The sequence below is a fragment of the Vitis vinifera genome, chromosome 13, assembly GCF_030704535.1.
Source record: "Vitis vinifera cultivar Pinot Noir 40024 chromosome 13, ASM3070453v1".
Lineage (NCBI taxonomy): Eukaryota > Viridiplantae > Streptophyta > Magnoliopsida > Vitales > Vitaceae > Vitis > Vitis vinifera.
Window position 1 is genome coordinate 26,557,507 of NC_081817.1, and position 17,565 is coordinate 26,575,071.

Consider the following 17,565-nt stretch of genomic DNA (forward strand, 5'->3'; position numbering starts at 1 on the left):
TTTTATTTTATTTTTAATTATTCATATATTTATTTAATTATTTTTTAAAATAATCCTTAAATAATAGATAAAAATAATTTTAAACATGTAAAAAAATATTATCTAAAAACACTTTATTTTTTTATTGTGTTTTTCTATTTTTTTTTGTTTTTTAAAAATAATTATCAAACAAACCCTAAACTTTTATATTTTAAAAATTAATTTAGTTTTTTATATTGGAAAGTTTAGTAATTATACTAAAATCATTGTGTAAAAAATCCCTAAATAATGGTTTTCTTTTCAAGGTTGCCATTAGTTTTTTCCCCAAATTTGATGTATCAGCTTATGTCAAGATTATGAAAAAAGTGAAAAAAAAAAATAGTAGAAATAGAAATAAAAATAGAACTGGAAATTGTTTGAATTTTATGTTTTAAAAAAATATTTTAAAAACATTTTGATTAAATAGAATAATAATTATGATATTTTTAAATAATTTAATTAAGAAAAAAAATATGTTTCTTATATTGAGAAAAATCACACTTCTTTAAGAATGAAGATACAAATAAATAATATTGAAAACTAAATTCATATTTTTTTTTCTTTTTTTAATATTTTAGAGTACCTTTCAAATTGAGCTTTATAATTAAAGTTAGAGCTCTTTTTTATAATTAATAATTTTTTATTATATTAAATTCCTTGAAAAGAAAAAAAGAAAAAAAGAACAAAAAAAAACAAAAGTGGTGGAAATTATTGTTGTCCAAACAATGAGATTTTGTAAATTTGTTTTCGCAATTAAATTTGTATCCTAACTTGTCTTAAAATCAAGTAGGAAGGTGGGGTGGACATGCTTATTCTTTGTTTGTTAAAATAATAATAATAATAATAATAGTAGTAGTAGTAATAAATTTTATATATATTTAAAAAATATTAGTTTTAAAATTTGTTTAAAAAAAATTGAGGATATTAAGAGCTCATTAAATTTTTTTATCATCAAGTATTAAAAATTAAAAAAACTAAAAATGTGTTTTAAAATTACTATCAAATATATTTTCCATTTTAAATTTTCCTAAAGTGATTTTTAAAGATATAAGGTAAATTTATATTTTTTTATAAAAAAAATATTTTATTTTTATTCATAAGTTTTTAATTTGAAAAAGAAAAAAACAGTGATATGAGCATAGGCTATAAAGAAGTGCTTTTTAAAACGGTTACAAAAAATAGTTTTTAAAAATTATTTTATGATATTTTGTAAAATAAAAGTATGTTTGAAATATTTTCAATCTATTTGCTATATATTTAATAATAATTTTTATCTAATATTGTTTTCAATTATTCTTCATATTTATATAATTATTATTTTTTAAATAATTGTCACAAAACAATTGAAAATAATTAAAATATATATTTAGAAAACACAATATTTATACTTTCTCATTGTCAAATATATTTTTTTATTTTATTTTTTTACCCATTTTAATGCTTTTGCAGCTATAATATATTCATCCTCGCCAATATTATATAATAAGAATGACCAAGGTGAAACTAGTGTAACTATTTCAATTTCAGAAAAAGTACTAAATTAAAATTATCATTAAGTTATTTTGTTAAGTTAAATTAAGTTATTCAATATTTTTTCTAACAATCATTAAAATTTGTTTAGTAATAATTTTAAAAAACGTTTCTAACATTTTTAGCACTCGAAATTTTTTTATCAAATGAGTTGTTTTCAAGTATTAAAAAAGTTATAAACATTTCCAAAAGTTATTGTCAAATAAGCTCTTAGTAAGCATTAAACGTAAACCTATCAAACCTAATTCAAGCATATTGAGTTTAACTTAATCGAGAGAGTATTCAATAAATTCACTTAAAGACTTAATACAAGTTAATGACTTTATTTAAGTTTTTAAATAGATTAAGCATATTTGGTGAAATGATTTAATATTACAACTTAAAATTAAAAATAATTTTAAGTATTAAGTCAAAATGGTTAATTCTTATTCTTAATCTCAAATTTCTTTTACTTTTTTAAAAATAAATTTTAAGTTTGATGATTTAAAATAAATTTTAAGTTAATTTTATCAAACGACATTAATATTTAAAATCAAAAGTAATAATAAATAATAAATTAATAATTTAAAAATAATTTAACTTAAAGTCAATTTAAATAATTAAGTAAGAATTATTAAATATTCTTTAAGCTCGTTAATGCCACTAAAGGATCGACCAGACTTTTGGGCTAGGCCGAGCCCGCTACACCTAGTTCGCCCATATCAACCCCAACCCACCCAAGCTCAACCAGGGCCCATGGAAGGTTGAAACCACTTTTAAGCTTTGTAAGAACTAGCTGGAGCCTGGACCTAGGCAGGCCCAACTTACAGGCTACCATCGAGGTCTATCTTCTCAGGTTCATGCATGAGCCAACATCGAGTCATTAAAGCTATCATCCTGCTATAATTTATAATGAACCAACCATATAGAAAATTTCTTCAAAAAAATTATTTGCAGGAACTGTTTCTTTGTATTTTTCATTTTTCATTTTTATATTTTCAAAGAAAAAGTTGTAAATTAGGCTACTAAACAAGCCCATAATTGAGTGGAATGGACAAGCTGATGAGTCTATCCATGGAATCTTTACTTGAATCAAGTTGGGATTCAATCATAGCGCCAGCTTGAGGTTGCAGCCAACTTCTATAGTCCAAAAAATTTGCCATATTTGCCGTTCCAACTTCCAAGGGGGCTGCTATGAAGTAAAGCACGATCCTCAAAAAGAGAATAAGACAGCTTATTCCTCGCCTTTTTACTTTGCTGTGCAGAAGTAAAGGTCCTCTCTTTCAAAAAAGAAAAAAAAGGAAAAAGAAAATGAAAAAGAAAAAGAAAATCTTTCCGTTCTCTTAAACTTCTTACCTTTTTACAATGGGGTTTTCATGGGGATGAGTAATGCTTCATGAAAGGTAATTAGTTTACATATTTTATTCAGTGTTTTATTGAATGCTTAAAATGGGAGTGTAATTATGAACAAATATGTGTTTGAATTTGATTGTGTTTTGCAAATTATGTTTCTGTGATTGCGTTAGAAGAAAGGGTTTGGTTCATGAGACAATGGGTAGATGGGTGTTTTGATTAAGTACGCTGAAAAAGGAGTTGACAGGAGGGGTGAGGAGGATGGAATGACAATGGATGGAGGGGTTGGCCCAAAAATTGAAAATCAAGCTTTTGAATTTGATGTCTAGATGTCTTGTTTTAGCAGGTTCAATGCATTTTAGAGCATGGAGTGGAGGGTTTGTTATCAGTCCAGTGGAATATTTGCCCTTATGGGGTCTACAACCTTGTCTCCATGGCTTGTGGTTGTTGGTGCTGAAATGGGTATGTGTAATTTCATTGATCCAATTCCGAAAGATATGTTTCATGAATTTTCATGATGCTTCCGGTGCTGCAAAACCATTTTTCAATGGACAGTTGGTTGCTGGTGTCTCAGGGGTTGGCCCTCTGGATTCTTCTATCCCCTTCATGAAAGCTGGAATTTATGGGTCTTCATTATTGGGATAATATATTTTTCATGGACTAACAGTTTTTCGGAGAATCCTCAAGGGCCATGTACTTTGACCCATCAAATATTCATAATGATGTGCAATGAAAAGCATCTACTGGGTGTCTGTAGGACATTTTGGAAAACGGGTTGGTGTTTTCAGTCTGGATTAGTCTACAGTGCTGCTGGAAGGAATGGAAAATCAGAAGATAAAAATTGTTCTGTGTTATGTTGCATCTTTCTCTGGTGAGGGGAATGACAGAAAAACCCGCAATGTGGAATAAGGTGCATTTTGTTAATTCGGCAAATATGGTGGCTTCTGCCCTCTTAGAATTGGTGATGGGAACAATGATTCTTGTGATTTCTACAGGGCAAGAAGGAAATTGGATTGTGCTTGGGTGTTCAAGCAAGGTGACTTTGACCTTGTGGTGAACAGTTAAATTGCCTGGGAATCCTTTTTATTAACCTTTTCTCAGTTGTAAAATATCAAATCATTTAATGCCTATGAACCATCATTTTTGAGCACATGTGGGGACATTTTTTTCTTGATGTCTTTTGCAATTATTATCAGATGCTCTTTGCATTCATGTAATTTGTTATTGGAAATGATAGAGATGTTCCTAAAGATACCGGTAATGTTGCAAGAAATCTATAGCCAACCTTCCAGCAAAATCTATTTTCTTACTATCAAGGTTGTCCATGTTTAGTACTTTACTAGATACAAATGGAAATGGCAACAACTTCTTCATCCTAACATCCTATAATTCTAGGAATTAGTTGCTTCGAAAATCTTTGATGGTCATATAAGTATCCAAAGTATGAATAAGATGGAAGTTTGTTGTCTCAACCATTCTTCTCAATCCTGATTCGAATAAAGAGACGGGCTTTTAAGGAAGTTTTTAAATTGTTGGTTCCCAGGTCTAGGGCTTCTTTCCTTATGTTGCCTAATGGTAATAGTGGGGTAGAATTGATGTCCAACCCAAAACCTGTAAGTATAATTTGCTCGATTTGCTAGGTCAAATCGGAGAGGCATCCATTTTGGTTTCCATACTGTATTGGTCCATATAACGCTTACTGATCTTTTTATTAGTACCAAAGACAGCATCATTGACTATCACCAGGCCAGGGGGAAATCACCGCAGAATTTGAAACTAAAAAATTTCATATGATTGGATCAGGGTATAAAAAAACTCACGTTATTTATAAATCACTATTTATTTAACCTTATATGATTGCCTCCTTGTAGAGCAATCCGGTTGAATCACTTCTCAGAAGTTGGAGAAAACTTGGGAGCTATTATGGTTCACAAGTAGCCATAGTCGTAACTTTAAATATCTTAAACTTCTTGATTTTAAAAGTGGAAGATTCTAGCATACTGATCTATCTATTCATATTGCTTGGAGCATCCATGTATTCTTCTTGTATGAATATGTTAATCCAGCAGAACCTTTGCAGCTTCAGACCTGACTGATTTGGATTTGGATCTGTTCAAATTGCAGTAAGCTTGCATTAATTGCTCTTAGATTCATTATGAGGCACTTGAATTCAATACTTTAAATAATTTTCTGCATCTTCTTTCTCATTTTATTTTTATTTTTATGTTTGTAATCTTGTTCTAATATATTACAAGTTTTCAGTAACTCACTTTGATTGGTTTTCTGTGGGGTTGCAGTGACACCTGAACTGAATTCCAAGGATTGCAACTGGATTTCAATCCACAAGAAAGCCCATTTAGACAATCAAACCAGCTGAGCCAAGGAGATCACTCTTGGTTTATACCCTGCCCAGTTGCATTTCACATCATGCAGTATGGCTTTCACTGCCCTACCCTCCTATGTTTCAATCTTGTGAGATGCTTGAGTTGATTTGTGATGAAATTTTTTTCACATGTTAATATATGATAAGCCCTATCTTGGATGGTTTCAACACTTGGAAATCTGAGACTGAGTCCACCAACTTTTGGAGTCTTATCCATCTATCTAGTTTAAGTAAGATCCAACTTTTTGTTGTTTCCAAACTGTGGCCAAAACATCTGATTTCTTGGGAAGATGTTGAACTGCACAAGTACTTTTATTTTACCAAACATGTTAAAGCTCAAACCTTGCTATATTTAAGCTATTGTTATCATATGATTTTTTTTCTTCCCCAATGGCCCTTTATTTGTGTGTCAAAATGAAATAGCCGAAGGAACTGAGCTTATTTTCACAGTTCGGCCCAATCCTGGTCTTTGACGTTGTACTCATTTGGGTATTGCAGGCTGTAAACTGCATTTTGTTTTTGTTTGCTTGGAATTGTTTTCTCTTTTCAAAAATTTCCTTATATCAGGCACTCATATATGTAGCCTCAACCTTGTAAGTAGCTGCAATTTTTTAAATAATGATAAATATAGCTAAAATAGCAACCCTTAGAATCAATTAGACATGAACTAGGTTCTATTGTTTTTGGACATGCATTTTTATGACATAAACTTGATGTGTATGGTGCCATATTTTTCTTTCACATGATTCTTTCTAAGTTGTACATAACTTGGATAACCTGGAGAAAGAATTGACCATCTGAACCATCTAGTCCTTTGTATTTTTCTTTATTCCTCATTGTACATATAAGAAGGTGCATAACATTGTCATTGTGTTTTGTTGGCAAGTTATAGATCTAAGCTGTTCAATTTCAAGTTCTTTTTAATGCTGAAGAGATAATCATGCTGCTGCTTGGGATGTCTCTTCCGTGGGGTAAGGAAAAATGTTGTTCGCTCCACTTATAGCAACACAGCTCAGGTGGTGTCACCTGATAAGGCCTCATAGCTGGGGGCTTTGCTCTCGGCTATGGCTTAGATGGTTAAACAAGTGAAAGGGCTCCATTGTAGCACAAACTACTCTATAATACCTTTTCATCTTCATTTTGTATTTTAATGTTTCTTTCTTCTTATTTCATGAATCCATGTACTACATTGTAAAAGGGTGAGAAGTTGTGAGGAGTAACCCAATACAAAAAAAGGGGGTTGGGGGAGGATTTGTGGGAGATTCCTAGTTCAAGTCGAACAAAATTTACCCATTGAAAAAAGAAAAAAAAACCTGTACGAAAGGAAATAAAAAAAATAAAAAAATAAGAAAATGATGAGAAGTCTATACAACATCATGTGGCATTCTTGTCTACCATTAATCTTAAAGCAAAAGTTGACCTCATCACCCATCAATTTCAGAACTGTTCTTAATGCACTTTGTTTTATTTAGCTTTTTGAGTTAAGCATTTTTTATTGTAAGTCATTTTCCTTATTAGAGTCATTTGTATTCTTTTGAAAACATTTTTCTTAAAATCTTGTTTAGATTGGCATTAAAAAGAAAGTGATTTAAACCATTGAACTGGTACAAAAACTAAAGGATTGTGAAAATTTAAAATTTTAATGAAGCAAAGGATGAAAATGTTAAAATAATTCATTGAATACTTTGACAGTTTTAGTGGAAAGATGACTTTAAAAATTGGAACAGAACCTGATATCAGATGTTACTGTCTGAAAACTATTTCTCTTTAAACTAGAATAGACCAATGTGCATGTGCAATTTATTGGGGCATAGCTTGGGATGGCAAATCAGTAAGTTGAAAATTGGTTCTTAAGGAAGCCTGTATTCTTTGATAAAGAGGGATGGTAGACAGTCCTTGTGACTCCATTGATGTGCTATAAAGCTTGAGAAGCTTGAAATAGGTTGAAACATATGTGAGAAACAATTAACATGGTCAAGATTGACATAGAGGCTGAATGTTTGAGCTGAATTCCCAAAGAGAGCATCTAACAGAGGAAACGGAGGGTGCCCTGCCAAAAGAATTTGGAATGAGTATCCTGAATGGAGTATCTCCAAGAACTAAGGAGCTGGGGCAAGGTTATGCTCTTTCTAATGATTTCCTATATTGATATTTTCTGTAAGTAGAGTACTTTTTTTTGTGATGCAGATAATATATTGTTAATTGTCTTTTACTGTGAAAAAGAGAGCCATTATTGGAATTAGAAATAGATTCTCACATTCTCCCTAAGTTATCTAAACAAGCCTTGCTTTATTATCCCCTATAATCCACTTATGCCAGTAATTTTATTCTTTAAGGAGCCTCTTTACTTTATATAGAATTATCCTTCAGTGATTTGCCATTAGATCTGGATAAATCTAGTAAAGGGATGGGATTTCATCTTGTCTTTCTCACAGAAATTGGTAAGTAAGGAAAACTCTTTGTTCAGAAGGACTTTTGTGCATTCTTATCTTGTTTCTATTGCTTCCCAAGTTAAGAGGGAAAACAGTAGATTTTTCTTTACAGGTATGGAGATGGAAACTGCCAGGAAGAGGCTCCTAACATAGATCAGTAATTGATCTTATATTTTCTATGTGCATTTCATTTTGTGAGAGGATAGACTACATGATTTAAAAAACTTCCTCCGGGAGTACCTTAAAAGATGAAAGCTACTCTGAAGAGTATATATTTTACGGTCGTGAGGGGTGTGGAAATGTTCTAATCCTCATCTCAAAGCATAAACTGTACAATGATTAATGATTAGTTTTATTACCTGTTTTCTGAGGGTATTTGGTTTTTCTTTTTCATACTTCTCACACCAGGTATGACTTACTTTTTAAACAAGAAGGATAATTTACAACTGAATTTTAATAAGAGACCTGGATCTTGAGGGAGCAATTTTGATAAGATCATAGTTCTTGTTAACTGCATGGAGTATCCTATTGTTGCTCGGTGGCTTCCAATCATTGTGAAATGCATACATGAATCACTGTGACAAATTAATGAACTTTTCATAAATATGTACAGTTAAGGGCATGAGGCCACCATCATGGGAATCTGGACCATATACAACTCTATGCAGGACAAACTCAAGTTGGTATGTCAGCATACTAGCCGCCCATATTTCATTGACCGTTGGATTGTGATATGATTTTCATGGGGCAATCTTTGATCCTTGGCCCCAATGCTTGAGTTCTCAGGGAAGTTGTAAGAGTTAGCATTGCTTTTGATCCTTAGATTCTCATTATTAATAATGATTTCTTTTGCCATCAAGGGCAAACTAGTCAATCTGGAACTTATGAAAAGTTTGAATTGTGGTGCTTCTGACAGAAAATGGACCTTTTCCTTGTTGTCTGCTTCACAAACAGCGGGAGCTACTGCTATCAAAAAAGGCAACACTAGAGTCAGCCATGTGCTTAAGCAAGGTAGCCTCCTGTTATCAAAATTAGACATAGATCTTGGCTTTTATTTATTTATTTATTTTAATGCAAATTCTTTTTTTTTTTTTTTGTTTATATAACATTTCAATTATGACTTTGATGTTCTTTAAGATGGATGTGCATGTTCATATGGTAAAAAGTTCTTGGATAATACATCCTAACCTTATTTAATAGGGCTTTGTATGTTACAAAATGTATGGGAGTACAATATCCTGGGTGCTGATAGCTTAAATGTTTCTTTTCTTTGTCAACTCTGTTGCCTGCATATGCTATCTTAGATAGGTTCTCAGAGAGTATTCTCAATAAAGGTTCCTAGTTTTTCTGATGTCAAATTGGGAGTACTTTATGGTAACAACAGTTTTCAAAAGTGTCACTGAAGTTTGAGTGGTTTCAAATGCCAAGGTGAGTGTTTTGACCTACTGCATCTTGAAATTGTAAACTTGTCCACATGAGTTATACTACTTTTCACATGAAAATCTACAGAAGCACAGTGTGCAAACAGAACCATGCACTGTGTGAGCTAATGAATACCACTGTCCCAACAGTTACAACACCCAGATGCCCTCTTGACCAGCTAGAAATGACCTCTTTTTGGAATTCACTTTTCTTTTAGTTTTTCTGTGAGGCTGACTTTAGATGAATATGATGGAGTATGTCAATGAGAAAGACTTGTCAGGCTAATAGAAGTTATTAGAAACAAAGAAAGAAAACAGTAGAAAGTATCAAGGGCAAGACCATGAAGCACAGATCTTCACATGCTTGGGATTCTTGAAGAACAAAAGAATTAGGTTTGAGTGTGAGGTTCTTGTTTGAATATTATCTCTTCCAATGCAATGAATTGACCATTGAACACAAACCTTATTCTCTGATGTCTTGCTTTTAAATATACTGCTGCTGAATGAAAATATAAAATTTTTTCATTCTAGCTCTTGTTCAAATTCAAATCTCATGTAAAAATCTAGACATGTGCATATTTGGACAGCTGGTTCAACTTGGAAAATTTTCCTTTAGGCTATGTTGGTTCTAGAAAATTTTAGGGAAAATGTGAGGAAAAGAAAATAGTGAGGAAAATTAGAAGAAAAAAAAATGTGAAGGAAAATAAAAAATAGGTTTAAAGTCTCTAAATTATTTTTATATATCACGTCAAACTCATTTCACTTATTCTAACTTTTCTATATAAAGATTAAATAATTTAAAATACATAAATTTTCAACTAATTTTAATTATATTTGATATATATATATATAGATATATTTGTTTTGTATTTTACATGGTAAAACCCAACATGAGAAATCATTTTTCTTAACATTTTTTTTTAATTTTCCTTAGTTCCTTTTGGAAACCAAACACAACCTTAATTCCACCATATAAAAATGAAGACAGCATGTGGAATTACTAGGTGCTGATGGTCCATAGATTTTGAACTTAAATGTGTAGTAGTACAGACAGGGCGCTTCAGAAAAATCAGTGGAAGTTAAACATGGTGGGTAGCCACAGTTGGGATAATGCTTTGAAGTCACTGACATGAAAGCCCCCATCAGTTTTAGCCCCTCTACAATTGTTGCTATCACCAGCCTGTTGCTAACCACGTTTTGCCCCATTGTGGTAAAATGATGCTGCCTTCACTTGACATAAAAGCATAAAGGTGGACCAAATTATTAACCTGGTTCTACCATTCCAGTGAATGATGGCAGCAGTCTTATAGATTATGAAGGGCAGGGCAGGGCAGCTCTGGTAATGGTTTGGTCAGAAGCATTAAGGGGCCTCAAGTTCCTCGGTTTTCTTTGGATCTGAAAATTCATGGCTGATTTAATATATTACTTGCACAACCTGTATAACGACAATTCATTTTTATATGCTTTTCTGTTTTCTGTCTTCTCTTACCTTCTTTCTTTTCAATTATGGTTTAATGAAGGCTACTTCATATTTCTCTGATGCGTGTGTGACTTCTTGGTGCTGCAAACAATAATGTATTTGGAACTTAGATTCATGAGAGAAACTAATCTGCTTTTTATTCATTAGCTTAATATATACATCATTTATGGGGCTGATATTCACCTGTCCCTTTTGCAAGTCTATTAAATAATTCTTATTTAAAATGTTTAACCCATTTGTTCAACAAAATTTCAATAAGCCCCCCCACCTCCCCATTACACTTACAGTTGCGGAGAAGATGTGAGACATACTGAATTTTATAGCTATCAATTTACAGTATTTTCCCCTAGGCATTTCTCCAAGTACATTAAGGGTCCCATCTTTATTTTTAAATCATGGTCCTTGTCACAAGAAGGGTGTCGCCTTTCGAAAAATTCTGTGGCCAGGAGCAAGGATTGCCAAAGGGTCATAAGCAGATTTTCTCTGTGCAAAGGCTTCCCAACGTGGGCCAAAGTGGGTCCTCCATTCTTCCTGTGTAGTGTAGTGGGGTAGATATTGTTTCACTCCAAGACGGGCTGTTTTGCAGAAGTCCAGAATTCTTTTGTTCCGACTTAAGATATACTCTAAACCATCAGTTCCTGTGGAAGAGGGAACTGCAGAGGAAAGGAATGCTACGAGGTAAAAAATATCTTCCTCTGGGATAACAGCAGAAGTTCTATTGTCCCACCTGAAAATGGAATAAATCAATGAATCAACTTCTCTTAGGATTTTCAGAGAGAAAGAAATCAATTTATCAACTCTTACTTTGATTTGTTAACTGGGTAGATAAGAATGGGGCCATTGCTGGTGTCTTTAAGAATTTTTCCAAAAACTTCTTCAGCAAAATTGTGTATCTTGCTTTTGGGAACCAGAAGATTGAGCCATGGGTGTGGAACCTCCCACAAGCCTTTTGAATGTAGTTTGACCTCAGACACATGAACTCTATCCAAGAAATCTATATATGGAACTTCTGATAGGAAAAGTGTTGATGGTATGTAGCTTAACTGAGACAATAAGCTCTCAACTTCCTGCATCAAAAAAACAAATATATTTGAGGATCTTTAATTGTTTATTTATTAATGTCTTATTCAGTTATCAACTTATTTGAGGAAATCAAATAGATGGCAAGTTGTTGCATGCTTCACCTGGTTGATATTGGTATTGTCCACTTTGAAGTTCTTGGTTAATTCTAGGCAGAAGAGAATTTTTCCATCTGACTCAAACTGGCTGGCCTGGACTGGATCTTGTGGATTGAAGGATGATCTCCAGTTATTTAGGAGACCAGTCCTGTTTATTATTACGAATCCTTCAATATAATCAAATGTGTTTTCTGCAGATATTAGATATTCCTGGTCTCTGGCAAATGTGGAGAAATCTGAGTACAGGACCCGGATCCATTTCACCTGTTCAAAATGGAGAAGAGAATCCTTCATCAGAATTCAGAAGGTGGTAATTTCTTCAATACCTAAGAACTTATCATTGACTCAAATTTTAGCAGAAATATGGTTGTTCTTACCATTTTGGGTGCTGGTTCTAGAGAAATTCTTGCTCGAGTAATGATGCCAAATTGTCCTAGTCCTCCAAGAACGCTGTGGAAGAGGTCCCCATTCTGATTCTTCGAACAATTTATCACCTCTCCTTTTCCTGCACTCAGTTCCTTCCACAAGTCAACACTATGTACACAAAAAACATTCTTTACTTAGAAATTAATCATATCACAAAATCTCTAGGTGTGGCCAAGGTCAAGTCACAGCCGCGTAATGAGAAAACCTGGAAACCTGAGAGTCCAGTTTCCAAAGACCAAAAGATCAGATAAGACAAATCAAAAGTTACTGGTATTATGATTTGCCCATTTCTCATCACACGTCGGTCCCTTGACCCTTGTCTCATCCTCTATGATGCAGTTTATCACTGCATCATAGGTTTGTTTCTCTTTAACAAACCTGTAACAACCTCCAGCCAGTGGACATTACTGATTTGGGGGCCATGCCGAAAGGCCTGTCCACTGATCCCAGCATTGGAAAGAGTACCGCCAACTGTGAGGTGTAGGTAGTCTGTCCAAGATTTTGGTGCTAACCCATATTTCAGGCTTTCATGCAGGATATTTATCCACAACTCACCACCAGAGACGTCCACATATGGAAAATTTCCTGTGTAAACCTGCATTTCAGTGCCTTGGAGTGATTCCATGTTGATCACAATTCCTTGGTGAGCTTGTGCTTGGCCTTGGAGTGAGTGGCCATGGCCTCTAGCTGCAACTGTGAGCTCTGAACCAGGACCCATTTGCCAAACATGCTTTATGGTCATGGCAATATCAGAAACTGACTTTGGATGCAAGACTGCCTGAGGAAGGAACTGGTACCGGTTCCCAAAGTCTCTGGCTGCATGCTCAATTCCATGGAAACTGAAATGCCCGTCAACAGAAAGTGTTTCCAATGAAGAAGGGATGATGGGAAGACAGAGGCTGATGTTAGCGGTTAAACAGCCCAAGAACAAGATGACAAAGCTTGCTATGAAACGAATGCTACTTGGCCTGAGGAAACTAATAGCTGGGTATCTCATTTTTTTCTTGAGAAAAGATGGGAGAAGCCAAAGACAGAAGCCCCTCAACATTGTATTTGTTTCTATGTGAGAAAAGAAAAAAGAGAGGTGTAGAAGAGCCAAGGAAATGAAGGGCTGAGGAGGGAATTTAAAGGTGAAGATTTGGGTGGCAGAGTCAACCTATCCCCAGTGGTGAGCATCCGTATGAAGACTGCCTACTTGGGTGGGAGAGTTTTAGGATTTTCTTTTTATTTCTCCTTTTTGGGCTCTTTTGTTTAAGAGAGAAGCCATCACATATGCCAAGTTGAAGAGAAAAGTCACAGAAAGAAAGATTTCACAAATCTTGCACTTTTTTTAACAGTTGCAACCACATTGTCACCTTTTCCATCAAGGACAAACATGTCTCAAATTGTTTCTCATTAACCCTGCTTAAGGATACCTTTGCCATTTCTACAAAAGGTTATGGCCTTGCTGGGACGTGCCTTCGCCTGCCTTCAGTGACAGGCTTGGCCATAGAAGTGTCTTTCTCACATGAATGATGAAGTTTTTTCTTGAATTCATTGCTTGTCCAAAGTAAACAAGGCGTATCTTCTTTCAGATCGGATGAGAGGGACTAGTGGGGATGGCTAGATTTATTTGAGAAAGGGAGAGATGGGCTAGCAGGATTTGTATGGACCCATGGGACAAGTGAATTTCAAATGGGTATGTGCTTTGTTGGGGAAAGGGCTATGATTGGTATAGTTGGACCCCGTTTCGCCAGTGTGATCGGTTAATCACAGGGGTCGAATTTGGGATGACAGCTTAGAGGAAACACCGAAAGACTACCCTTTGCCTCTCTGCTGCAATGTCTTTGATGCCTCAGCTCCCAGCCATGGGACAAGCCTAAAGATTCTCCTGCTCATGTTTTGTGTGCAAAGAAATCACTTCATTTCAATTATTGTTTCTTTGCCGTGTCTTACATGTTCTTAGTGACCATAATGTGACCTTAATTTGCAGGCCTCACCATGTGTATATTATGTGCAAATATACCCGTCTTGCACTCCTTTTTTTCATTGTGTACTTGAAAGTATATTGTTATATACCCCATAGCTTCCTTTGCTCTTGAAACACTCCATTCTCTTGCTGCCATTCTTTTCTCAGAGACAATCTTCTCCAACAGCTTACGGAATCAATTTTTGATGCCGATAAAGATCCTTCATTGGGGGCTGATAAAGGCATCTTTGGAGTTGGATAAGGGTTAAAAATTTGTCATTAAAAGAAAGGACAAATGGATGGGGGGTATTTTCTGCCATGACTGCTCATGCCATATGAGGTACTATGATAGATTTTGTAGGAAAAAGGAGATACCAACAGGGGCCCCTACTAAATTTTTTACATGGGTCTAGGGAAAGGAGCAGATTAAAGTGCAATTAACCAAGTTTTTTGAATATGCCCAACAAACTTCTCTTTCTCTAAGGAGAGTTTCCTTATAGAAGAATGTTGGTCCTAAAATTTAAGGACCAACCCTACCCTAATTTTAACCATTCCTAATTTTAGGACTTTGAATAGGGATTTATCCTCTGAGGTTACTGAACCTTGAAAGACACCTTCAATCTTTTGATGTTGAAAGTAAGATGAAGACAAAATAAAAAGGAATGGCCATCTTATTGGGAGACACACCCCTCAACAATTACATGTTGAAATTAAGATTTTTGTATGAAGATTAAGAGACAAAGCATGGGAATAGAATTTATGTTTTGAGACCTTAAAAGGGTTTGGTGGGATTGGAGAACCTAACCTAGTGGCTAAGAGAGGCATGAGGCCTAACCTATGGGCTATGTGAAAGGGGGGAAAGAGAGAGAGAGAGAGAGAGAGAGAGAGAGAGAGTCATTGGCCATGGCACAAATTATAAGTGTTTCATCCTAGGTCCATTCCCCTTTAACATGAATTTTAAAAAGAAAAATTCATTATGTGGTTGGCCAGAAAGAGAGATGCTCTCTAGGAATCTCATATACTCAAAAAATAAACTAAAAAACATACAAGATAAGATGAAATTTTTAAAGAAAAATGCCATATATTCCATTAAATCTCTTTTTTTCATGCATCAACTATACATTTCTCAAGTGGGTCTCCCATTTCTTTCTTGGATAGAATGATTTTTCTTTTGGGTTCTTTGAAGATATCCCCACACTAATCTCATAATTGAGACAGGGGGGAGATTTAGGATGGTGAAAGTAGAATCATGGTAAAAAACAAAGAAGAAAGTGACCCTCTCACGTGTCATAATAAGGACTCCATTTATGTTTTATGATAATATTAAATGAAGATCCTTATAATTTGGAATAGATATTGCACTCAATTCCCTTGATTATGAAGAGGGTGGTGTCAAGTGTGAACAGCCAAGCTAAGTCTTCTCATTTGTGGAGCAACACCTAATCCTCCTCTCTAATTTCATTGTATTTGCATGTTTTCTAGAAGGAGACCCTACACTAATGGTCAACCTTCAAAACAAATAAAGATTTGAAAAAAGAAAAACTAATATAATATATCAATAGTGTAAATTTCAAACCCGAGAATAAGTTAGATCACATTTTTTATGACATCTGAAATGTAACATTATCAATAATAAAATAAAAATAATATTATCAATTGGTCAATTTTATAGAATTGAAAAGATTCTCGTCTTAAATTATATATTTCACAATCGATTTTATTCAGATGATTGAATTGTCAATAAAATGACACGAATATAATGATATATTTTATGTTAATGCATATAATTTAAAACGTTAAACATGTGTTTAAAAGAATCCAAACGATATATTTTATTATCTTATTAAAGATAAAATCACTAATCAACAAAATAACGAGGACTCGGTCATGGTAGTAAGATTTAAATTTGTTCGTAGGTCAGTCAAACGTGTGTCACTGCTGATCTAAGAGATGCTCAAGGTGGCTCCCATGACATGAGACATAGCCCACCCATTGCCATAAAATCATGGATGAATAAGATGACACGAATGATGCCACATAGGCATGGTCTCGAGTGTTCCATTGGCTAGGCGGAAAATGAGGACCGCGAATGATAAAGTGGCAAGTGGGTGAAATGACACTAAGGCAATGGACATGGGTGGGAATGCCACGTTAGGAGGTGTCACCTTCCTACTCATCATGCCATGGACACTAAACAAATGGGTGTAGAGGGGTTGGTAGGACACAAATTGATTTAGGATGCTCAAAACTTTGAGATTTTTATATACCAAAAATAATAATAATAATAATAAAGAAATAAATAATCTAATTATTCTTATCATGTTCCCCTTCCCACTTTCATTCCACTCCAATCAGTGTCCCCTTGTCATCCAAGGGGTAGATTCCACCGTCGACTATTCTTTTACTATATGCCATTTGTCGTCTTCTTCTTCCTTATACCATGAGGGTAAAAATTATATCCTTTGCCCCTCTATGCTTGTCATTATCCATGGAACCCATATGTAAATTTTATTTTATTCTTTGGAATTCTTTTAAAGCAATATTTTTTTAGTGTGTTGTCTCCATGATTGGAATAATATATTTATTAGATATTCGGAGTTGTTTTAATAGCAATAGCAATATAAAAATAGGGAATGTCACGGACTCGGAAAAAAAGAAAAAAAACAAAAGTCGGTAAGTTGAGGATTAAATAGGTGTTTAGTAAATCAACTTAATAAATTAAAATAATTTAATAATTTAATTTAAGTTATTAAGTAAATTATGTTTGGTAAAATAATTTAATAGTATGACTTAACGTAAAAGATAATTTTAAATTATAAGTAAAAATAATTAATTTATTCTTAAATCAATATCTTCATTTTACTTTTTTTTATCTTTATTTGTTTTAATTATTTTCACAATCTCTTCCACTACTCAATGACCTTTATTGTCACTAAATTTTATTTATTTTAATTATAATTAATGATGATAAATATGTCATCTTGTTGATTTAGAATAAATTTTAAGTTAATTTTATCAAATTATTTGAATACTTAAAATAAGAATTAAGTAATAAGTTTTAAGTCATCAATTTAAATATATTTAACTTAAAATCAACTTATGTCATTAAGTAATAAGTAATAAGTTTTATCGAACACTCCCTAAGATATGTTTAAAAACATTTTCGAGAATAGTTTGTAAAAAATAGTTTATGTTTTATGATATTTTTTTAAAATAAAAGTTTATTTAGGAACTTAATTTTTTTAAAAATATTTCTTAAAATTAACTTTTATGTTTAGTAATTTATTTTTAATTATTTTTTCTAATGATTTATTTTTCATATTTATACAATTATTTAAAAAATAATATTTTTTAAAAGATAAGTGAAAAAAGTAAAAACATTTAAAATATGTTTTAGGAAACACTTTCAACCATCAT

General features: G+C 33.3%; 1 protein-coding gene and 1 long non-coding RNA gene across 7 annotated transcripts; one reads left to right on the top strand and one right to left on the bottom strand.

Moving 5' to 3' along the window:
* The first annotated feature begins 2,461 nt into the window (after window positions 1-2,461).
* Window positions 2,462-14,283, top strand: LOC104881297 (uncharacterized). Of its 6 annotated transcripts, none has more exons than XR_002031628.2 (6): window positions 2,462-5,003; window positions 5,178-7,380; window positions 8,309-8,488; window positions 8,612-8,706; window positions 11,972-12,081; window positions 12,724-12,834. It is a non-coding gene; the product is annotated as an uncharacterized LOC104881297 (long non-coding RNA). The 6 variants fall into 6 exon arrangements; XR_002031626.2 differs by having other exon boundaries at window positions 2,462-2,930; window positions 3,227-5,003; window positions 5,178-8,488; XR_787331.3 differs by having other exon boundaries at window positions 5,178-8,488.
* Window positions 10,708-13,248, bottom strand: LOC100256802 (cytokinin dehydrogenase 9). Its single transcript, XM_002270805.5, has 5 exons — window positions 12,579-13,248; window positions 12,152-12,279; window positions 11,781-12,038; window positions 11,401-11,663; window positions 10,708-11,323 (listed from the first exon to the last, which is right to left on the bottom strand). The coding sequence occupies exons 1-5, from the start codon at window positions 13,246-13,248 to the stop codon at window positions 11,002-11,004; spliced, it is 1,641 nt and encodes a 546-aa protein (XP_002270841.2). The 3' UTR covers window positions 10,708-11,001.
* Window positions 14,284-17,565: the final 3,282 nt, after the last annotated feature.